At 41.9% G+C, this 9,664-nt stretch overlaps 1 protein-coding gene across 1 annotated transcript; it reads right to left on the bottom strand.

Annotated features, from left to right (window-relative positions):
• Positions 1-841: 841 nt before the first annotated feature.
• LOC120435946 (coxsackievirus and adenovirus receptor-like) lies at positions 842-6,328 on the bottom strand. Its single transcript, XM_039606179.1, has 3 exons — positions 6,099-6,328; positions 2,470-2,820; positions 842-2,231 (listed from the first exon to the last, which is right to left on the bottom strand). The coding sequence occupies exons 1-3, from the start codon at positions 6,157-6,159 to the stop codon at positions 2,125-2,127; spliced, it is 519 nt and encodes a 172-aa protein (XP_039462113.1). The 5' UTR covers positions 6,160-6,328; the 3' UTR covers positions 842-2,124.
• Positions 6,329-9,664: the final 3,336 nt, after the last annotated feature.

Here is a 9,664-nt window from a genome sequence, read left to right as displayed (position 1 = left end):
ACTTCAGTTTACCCTTTAACCCTTATTTGTTAAAGGCTATAGTAAATCATCCTCCTGTTGTGTATAATAAGCCACATATGGTCCACTGCATCAGACAAGAAAAACGTTTTTTTATTTCTTGATGCATGCTCAATCATCCTGGCAAGTAAATCCCGAAAAGTTGATTCTGTTCATCTGGACGTAGCGTTTTGTGGGAAAAACGTTTCATCACTCATCCAAGTGACTTCTTCAGTCTCAGCTGACTGCAGGTTTCCCAATTTATAAACAGTACATTTGCATAATGACTGAAACCAGCCCAGTGAAGGAACAATGGGCTGTGAGGTCAGTTCCTTAATCTTAATTATGCAAATTCTCATGACCATTGATCAACAACCACTCTTTCAAGGATGAGGATGTACACATCCTGGACAGGGAGGAACGCTGGTTTGAGCACGGAGTCAAGGAGGCCATTTACGTGAAAAGGGAAAGACCATCTCTGAATCGAGGAGGGGGCCTAAGGGTACATCTGTCACCATCTTACAATGCTGTGATTGCAGCCATTCCCCAACTCTCTGTGAATGGTACTCATGGGCTTTGATCAACAGTTGGCTTTTTTGGCGATTTGGCGCTATATAAATAAAATTGAATTGAATTGGTTATTGATCAATGGTCATTAGAATTTGCATAATTATGATGAAGGAACTGACCTCCCAGCCCATTGTCCCTTCAGTGGGCTGGTTTCAGTCATTATGCAAATGTACTGTTTATAAGGTTTGGGGAAACCTGCAGTCAGCTGAGACTGAAGAAGTCTACTGAAAACACTATGTCCAGATGAACAGAATCAACTTTTGGGAGTTGTTTTTTTACAGACATGGAAGAGCTAACATGATTTTTTTTTTTTGTAATTTTACACATTTGTCATGTAGAAAAACTGAGATTTGTGTTGGAATTGCACCTCTTTTTAATTTTAAGATCTATCAGGGATTAAATGTATAGTGAAACTTATTTACGCTAACAAAAAGTGGAGTTTCACTCATTTGATCCACTTGGGTTGGTGGGAAAAACAGTGACTTCTCTTTGGTGTAGTATGAATGGCAATGCAGAAGCTTTTTATCAACACAGAAACCGTAAAACTTGTTTTTTTTAAAAAACAAAAAAATAAAACACACACACAGGTAAGTCTAAAAATCTGTCCTGTCATTCACATTTGTCAAAGCCGTTCAGGATGGCCGGATTGGAGTCATTACTCGGGTGATTCTGGTCTGTGGGCCTTATGTTATGACATGCTTTAAAGTCTGTTCTTAGTTCAGAGTGGTCTTATCCAGTTACTTCTTTTGTACAACCAGGAGAGAAGTGAGCTTGATTACATGATTAATGGAAGGGGGAAAAAATGAATAAGAACTTTTATCAAGATGAAACCAAGCCCAGGCCTTCAAAACAAAACTAATGTCAGATGAAATACGCAGAAAAAATCCAAGGCTTCTCACAGCATTGTTCAATCTATTTAACTGTTGTTTTTAGTACGCAATAAAAATAAAATGCTACAAATAAAAATGTGGCACACAGGTTACCTTAAGGCTTGTTTAAATCTGGGACTCTCGGTCATTTGACCTTAGAACTGAAGAAGCCTCTCGGATGAGAGGTGAAACGTCTTCAAGCAACTTAAAGAAGTCCAGACGCTTTTCTTTGCAAACTCCTTTGACTATTGTACTAATTGCCACCTTAAATCTCGTACTGCTCTAAAAAGTTCTACTGCAGCTCACTCCCAATTGCAATTACATTGAACCCCCCCCCAATACATGGCCACCAACCTCAATACATGCCAGCAGTTACATTTCTATTTTCCTTCTTATGTCTAGAACTGCAATTTTAGTGCTTAAGATTTTCTTTTATATGTATATATTTCTTTAACCTATAGTGTTATAGTGTATTATACTCAATATTATTATTAGTGTGTATTGTATTATACTGCTCAAAGACTTGTCTTATGCTCATCTAACACATTTCATTGCAGTGTTGAACCAGTGGTAACATGCATTTGACAAATAAAGCTGAAAACTGAAAACAAAAACAAAGGAAGACAAACAGAGACATTTCAGACATGCTGGTTCAGTTGAGTCTGCTTGTCTTCATGTTTTCTGTAGGTCAAAACCCACCAACAAGAAGCACAGCAGAAATTGAATGAGCGACTATGAGTCCAAATGGAGCATTTATCTTCTCTCCCACGCTGACCCTTCTGATTATTAGCTGACCTGCAGGTGAGAAACAGGTGTGAGGTGTCAGCTGTCAGGTAGGTGATGAGTGAAGAACAGAACAGAATCCATTTCCTCTTCAAACTGCTGTCAGACATTATCTACTGCACTCTGATCACATGACTCAGACCAGCTGCTTTCTACAAAGTCTCATCAACAACATCTTTACAAACAAACATCAACAACCAGGAAGCAGCTTCACCTCTGATCACACACACACTCAGCTCTACTCACTCACCTGGAGGATCAACACTTAGACTGATGATGCTGATGGGGTCACCACTTAGATGAGCTTTGATCTTTAACTCGTTTTCTCCTCTGACACGACACTCATATGTTCCAGTGTCATTAGTTGTCACATTCTTCAGAATCAAAGACACGTCTCCATCCTTCATCTGTCTGTCCTGCAGCTCCACCCGGTTCTTAAAAGATGGATGCTGGCTGGCTGGATCAAAGTGCCCATCCCGGTGCAAAAGGACATATTCTTCATTTAGATCAGGTCTGCTCCACTCTACACCTATGATGGTGTTTAAAGCTCGACATGGCAGAGTGATGTTCTGTCCAGACTCAGCTGTGATGTTTTTCTTATCTGAAAGAGGAAACAACACAGAGCAGAGAGACTGAAATTTTCTCTTCTAAGGCAGCCAATCAGAGTGAGATCAGTAAGCGATCATTGGCCTACAGTTTTTTTTTCTTTCTTTCTTTGTGATTCAGTGTCAGTCCTGCACTTTGTCTGCAAAGCATTCATCAGAATCAGAATCAGAATCGTGTTTATTGGCCAAGTATATGTGCAGACACATACAAGGAATTTGGTTCCGGTAGGTGGTGGCTCTCAAGCACAGCAATGTAAATCACACACACACACACACACACACACACACACACACACACGTGTCTATATATACATTACACATGCATAAACATACATACACAAAGCTGTATAAACCAGCTATAAATAACCAATCTAAACTTATAAACATAAAATACAGAAATTAAATGAGGTGGAATGAATACTACAGAATGTACATAAGGTGCAGTTGCAGTCTGGCAGTGGGAGCAGCGTGACAGTTCAACTGTTTAGGAGGGAGATGGCGAGGGGAAAGAAACTGTTCTTGTGTCGGGTGGTCCTGGTCTGCAGGCTTCTGTACCGTCTGCCAGAGGGCAGCAGATCAAAAAGTCTTTGTCCAGGGTGTGAGGGGTCTGTGATGATTTTCCCTGCCCGTTTCCTGGTTCTTGAGAGGTACAGATCATGAATGGAGGGCAGGGGGGCGCCGATGATCCTTTCTGCTGCCCGTACAGTCCGCTGCAGTCTGCTCCTGTCCTGTTTAGTGGCTGCACCATACCAGACTGTGATGGAGGAGCGCAGGACAGACTCAATGACTGCAGTGTAGAACTGGATCAGCAGCTCCTGTGGAAGACTGTACTTCCCCAGTTGTCTCAGGAAGTACATCCTCTGCTGGGTCTTTTTGAGGATGGAGTTGATGTTGCTCTCCCACTTCAGGTCCTGGGAGATGGTGGTACCCAGGAACTTGAAGATCTTCACAGTCGACATGTATATGTTTAGTCCAACACAGCTTTCACTAAAAAGCCAATCTAGATCATGTTGGAATGGAATTGTTTGAAGTGCCTCAATTCTATGCTTTATATGAACTAAAATGCCATATATTATATGGCATATAATATGCTTTGGAGTTTTTACGTGCTTTGGAATTTGTACGTGCTTTGTCTCAAGGGGCCACCGTATATATTTATTTATAAATACATAAATAAAACCACAGGTTTTTTTTTCTTTTACATTAGTAATTCCTTTTGTGCATAATTTTATATTGTTGTTAATAATAAGTTAATTAAAGCAACAAGACAACCTGAAGAGCCGGTTGGGAGCCGAAAGAGCCGGCTCTTTTTAGTGAGCCGAGCCAAAAGAGTCGGTTCTCTAAAAAGAGCTGGAAATCCCATCACTACTGTCTGACATATTGTCAGACAGACCCAGAGGCTAGTGGTTCCAGGGCTACATTGCTTAATGTTCAAGCACTACACAACATTAAAGCTGATAAGCAAATACATGAAAGCAGAGAAGCTATACCAAACACACTGCGGGAATAAACAGTGAAGGGGAGATTTAGCTGGCGGCTCGTGCCAGCTTACCTGATAGTAATTGTTTCTGGGTTAGCATGTGGCCCCGCCCCCTTGCTTCGGCAGAAGTATGGAAGCCCATACATCCCAAAATTGTTTGGAGTATGACATTTCGATGCCGATAGAGGATGGATATGAGCAGTGTGTGTTGTGCTTGTCCCCAGAACATGCTTTATTATCCAGAGAAACCCCTGAATCCTGCATGAATTGCTTATCTTGCCAGCATGGACTGCAGAAGTCCTTGGTGATTTGCCTCTAACATGCTCCCTCCTGAGGAAGGTGTCGGGTGTCAAAGCAGTCTGATACATCAGCCGGCAAGCGTGAGTTCTCCAGCCTGCAGCACTGGCTCCTTCTCCAGTGTATTGCCTGTGGGTCACTGGTTTGCTGACCCGGCATGGGCCCCCTCAATGAGCTGAGCTTCCTGGCTGTACCAGTTCTTATTCGAGTTTACTCTTCTGCTGCGAACAGCATGGAGCAGCTGCTGGGTGCTGCGGACGGACCTTGGGTTCACATCCCTAGCTCGGCCCTCTACTTCAGCGGCTGCGCTGCTGCTGCAGGCTGTGTTCCCCTGGAGTATTGCCTGCGGTTTGCCAGTTTATGTGCCAGTCAGACCTAGCTGTGTCTGGTACATCAGCAGGCGAGTGAGCTCTCCAGCCTGAGACGCTGGCTCCCTGTCTGGTGTATTGCTCGTGTGTCGCTGGTTTACACGGCCAGCGGGGGCCCGCTCAGTGAGCTGAAACTTCCTGACTGTCCACGAGTGTCTCGTTCGAGTTCACTCTTGCTGCTCCCCTGTCTGTAGACGGCACGAAGTGGCTGCTACGCCCTGCTGATGGACCTTTGGATCACAGCCCCACTTGGGCCCCTCACTCTTAGTGGACTAAGCCACCAGCCCATCCCCAGTCTTCGGATGTCGTGGGTCGGCTGCTTGGCTCTGGGGACAGAACTGGGGCTGCATCTCTACCTCGGCCATCCCGCGTCCCTTACTTGGCCATCCACTCTGCAGCAGTGGCGGGCTGACCTGAAGTGGCCACTCAGTTACAGTCCTTGCGTCCTACGGGACTTGCTCAGGCTAGTCTTGCGTCTGGCAGACTGATGCCTCCCCCCCGCTCGGCCTTTGTTTCTGGCGAAGCCCTGACCGGGGTGGCATGTATATATGTATATTTGTAAATAGTTCATTGGTACTTTCACTCTGTGATTCGGGTGCACTGTCTCCTCGCAGGGTGTCTGTCTTACATAGTTACCCTGTACATATAGAATATGTGACGGAGTGGAGAGATAGTCTCGATATGATAGAGAACGTACAGTTACATTGTAACCTTGGCTCTCTGAGTGAGAGACTCTCTCTCTCTTCAGGCCGCTTGGAGATGCATCCTGATCAAACTATCAGCAGTGTTTGCACAGCTGTTTTTTATACGTAAGCTGTGGAGTGTAAGAGTGTCTTAAAGAAATATCCACATGCCACGACCAAGGTCATACCCCGTACATATAGAATGTAACGGCGTGGAAATAGAGTCTCTCACTCAGAGAACAAAGGTTACAATGTAACCATATGTTCACTCAATGCTCAGTAAACATCAGGTTCACAGAATCTGTTACTTGTTTTAAAATATAGTCTACTCCATTTCCACCAAGCCTCTTACTTCCTACTTAAACACAATCAATCAGTCAATCAATAGTTATTAGTGGTAGTGTGTTAAAAGTGTTATAAGTGAACTGCTGTTATTTTATACTTACCTGCAAACACACAGACAAAAAGCAGCAGAGTACAGCAGAGCGACGAACTCACTGCAGTCATTTTCTCCTTTATCCAGTTCAAACTCCAGCTGTTAAAAATCCAAGGATGCTGATGTTTTCAGGAACAAAATCTGAAACTGTAGATATCAGGTAACTGCTTTAAACAGTATTCATTTGATTTGAGGTTGAGGGTGTGTGTGCAGTGGAAAATCAGTTAGTGGGAAGGCAGGAGAGATGCATGTCTGAGCATGAAATTTAAATAACAGTGAAATAACAGCAGTAACTTAGGAATGTGGGCTTGACCGAGGACTCAGTTCTGCTCCTGTTTTACATATATCATAAATACACAGAAAGTAACGAGGGAAGTGGAAGCACACGGGGAACACAGCTGAGGACAATTACACATGACAGAGTGGGGAGGACACGAAACTGAAAATGCTGACACCAAGACTCGGACCTTAAACATAACACAGACAGTACACAGAGACAGCAGAGAGAGAGAGAGAGAGAGAACACGATTGAAAGAGGAAAACACAGAACACAAGAAGTGGGAGCAAAGCACAATAACTCACATCACCATATACGCCGTCGCACAGAGGACAACACAGGGGAGAAATCTAATAAACAATACTGAACAGAATATCCTAGGAAACCTCAACATAATGCAAAGTATGACAGAAAACGCAGGACACTTAAACTGTTGGGTCAAAATGACCCAGGACCATGACAGGAACATCAATGAGCGTATGTTAGGTTTTATTACACCACCCTGCATTGAGAAATAACAATTCAGCTGCTTTCCAAAATATAACTGACCTAAGCCCATTCAGTGATGTCTTAAATTTTTTAAAGAAATTTTCATTCAAAATCAGTTTTTTGTGCTTTCTCAAATCCTAAACAGCGGCAGTTTAATAATCTGGAGACAAAACATCATCAGGCACGTCTGATTTTTTTGAGTAGATCTTTACAATATAACCCATGCTGAGATGGTTTAGGGGATTATTTGCCCATATCAGGTTACCTGGTCATTCTTAAAACTAACTTAAACAACATTTTAAACATTGCAGCAAAATGAACAGGGTCTACATGGCCTACTGTACATAAAAAGAAGGGAGACTAACTGATCCAAATGTCTGCAGGGAAATTAAAGTGATATGACTTCATTAGAAAAAGTGCACATTTCACTGGTGCCTACAGGCACAGTCCTGTCTGGGCTTGAGCTGTTCTCAGTTTCTGTAGTTAGTTTCAGTCTCTGCTGGTTTAACAAACATTAAAGGAGAGTTGAATAAAAGTTACAAAGGCTGGAAACATCACTAATAACAAGATTAAAAGAATGTTTCTTCCTCTTTGAAATCTTTGGTGTCAAAGGTCAAACTCAGCTACAGCCACAGATCTCAGTACAGTACAGCCATTCACCAACTGTGACAAACGTCCAGTTTTACATTGGTACTCTACACTCTGTAATAAGAGCTTCCTGCGGTTGTCTTTAATCACAGATGCATGTCTGAATGGTGACTTAGAGCCAAGCCTTCACAATCCTGGATTGATGAATCCAGGATTCAGATCTAAGTCTAAATCAGATGAAGCATTCAAGGAAAAAAAGACTTCTCACAGCATTATTCACTTTATTCAACTGTTGCTTTCAGTACACAGTAAAAATGAAATGTTACAAATAAAAATAAATGTAGGACACAGGTAAGACTGTAAGACTTTTGATCCCATTTTAATGGCTTGGAACAGTGCACAGAATAATGAACATTAGGTTGGACTTTATATGTAAATACAATGTAGAAAGAGTCATGTTTTACTCAGTCCTGCATTACAGGAAGTTGCAGGAGACCAGATATAGACTTACATGTAGAACTACTCCTCATCTTGTAAGATTTGTACACGGCCTCAATCATGAAGCAGCCATGTTTTGTTTTTTTCAGATGTGGGAGTGTCCTGCTCAGGTTTAAAGTCAGGATCAGAGCTGCTAAACTGAATATAAAAAAAAAAAATGTGTTGCTCCGCTGAATTAAAAGACAAAAATTCCACAGTTTGCTAAAAGTGAATTTTCTGTTATAACACCACCCACTGAAAACTTTCCAGTTCTGGGAATATTTCAAATCCTCGATGAAAACAGTGTCGACTCAGAGTTCAGCCGGAAAATTAAAGATAAACATTTTTTTTAAACTCAGAGACAATGTTCCCTCTAATTTTTCACGTGTCTGAGCGAACACACAAACTCCCTGAGCGGACACCTGGACCACTCTGAGCGACATCAAACGTGTGCACTGTGGTCACGCCAGCATCAAATCCATCCAAGTTACATGGTTTATTAAAATAATCAAATTACAACATTTACATTTATGTTAGACTACTTTTAATTAGCTGCTTTAGCCCACTTACAATGAAAATTTAAAAAAAAAAATCTATTCATTGACCTGTGTAGTATGTTAACACTATTGGAAGTAAAAATAACTTGAACACCAATTTTGAAAACACAACTTTCTTTCTTTTTTAAAAAAAGCTCTGACTTGTATTATGAGTCTGTGGTCTGGGAGAGTCCTATAACTCTCTGTCTGCAAAATACAGAATATAATGACCAAAGTTGGGCAATTAATTATATAGTTACTTCTTCAAAAAAGTAACTCAGTTTGGCAAACAAAATTTTGCAGCCATTTTTTTTCAAATGCAGCCAAGGCGTTTTTAAATAAACATTATAAAATATTTACAGAACAATCAGCTGTTCTGCATCAAATCTGATGCCACACAAATTATTTGTGCCACTCCAAAAAATAATTTCTGTCCACTATGAGATAAAGGAGAACAACAGCCTGATACCTGCAGGCCTGACAACAGGAGATGTATCACTCCTGTAACACCTGTAACATTCAGCAGTCGCCTCATTGTTGTGATACACACAACATAACTATTGACTACACTACACACTAACTACACAAGATTTGCGCTAAACGTCTCAAATCTCTCACATCTCAAACACCGCCGTCACTCCTAAAACTTCCTCCCGTTTCTTAACAACTAGATGCCACGTTGCCATATCATTTTTGGATTGGTCGACATGGTACTTTTCGGACGAATAGGAAAGGGAGAGGGGGGTGGGGTTTGTGTTTGCTCACAGGCGGAGAGTGCTTTCGAGCCTTTTTTCTTATAAAACGCGCCGTTTTACCGTTTCTTCCCGCAGTAAATATAAACAACGATAGTATTCAGGAAGAAAACCAAACATTGAATATATTTTTATCATAACTCTGGTTTTACGTGGCCTATCAACACAATTTAAAAACTGGTATAAAGTCCACACTTTTCCCGTCAATTGTTCCGTCTGTCCTGCTCACATCTCCAATGGTTGTACACGTTGTCATTAACGTGGCTTCACTCCACACCAGTCACGCTGCTTTGCCAGCTAAAACTCCAGTGTCGGCACATAAGGACGCTGTCATAGCCTGTCAACAACGTTGATTGGCTGGGTATATACGAATGTGAACCGCATTATTGGCTGGACTATGGGATAAGGTGGCATCGTTCTAATCCCATATGGGAGCAGCCAGTCACTCACTGACTAA

The sequence above is a fragment of the Oreochromis aureus genome, linkage group 3 (assembly GCF_013358895.1).
Source record: "Oreochromis aureus strain Israel breed Guangdong linkage group 3, ZZ_aureus, whole genome shotgun sequence".
Taxonomy (NCBI): Eukaryota; Metazoa; Chordata; class Actinopteri; order Cichliformes; family Cichlidae; genus Oreochromis; species Oreochromis aureus.
The sequence above is the reverse complement of the archived record's forward strand: the minus strand, read 5'-3'. Positions and strand labels throughout refer to the sequence as shown.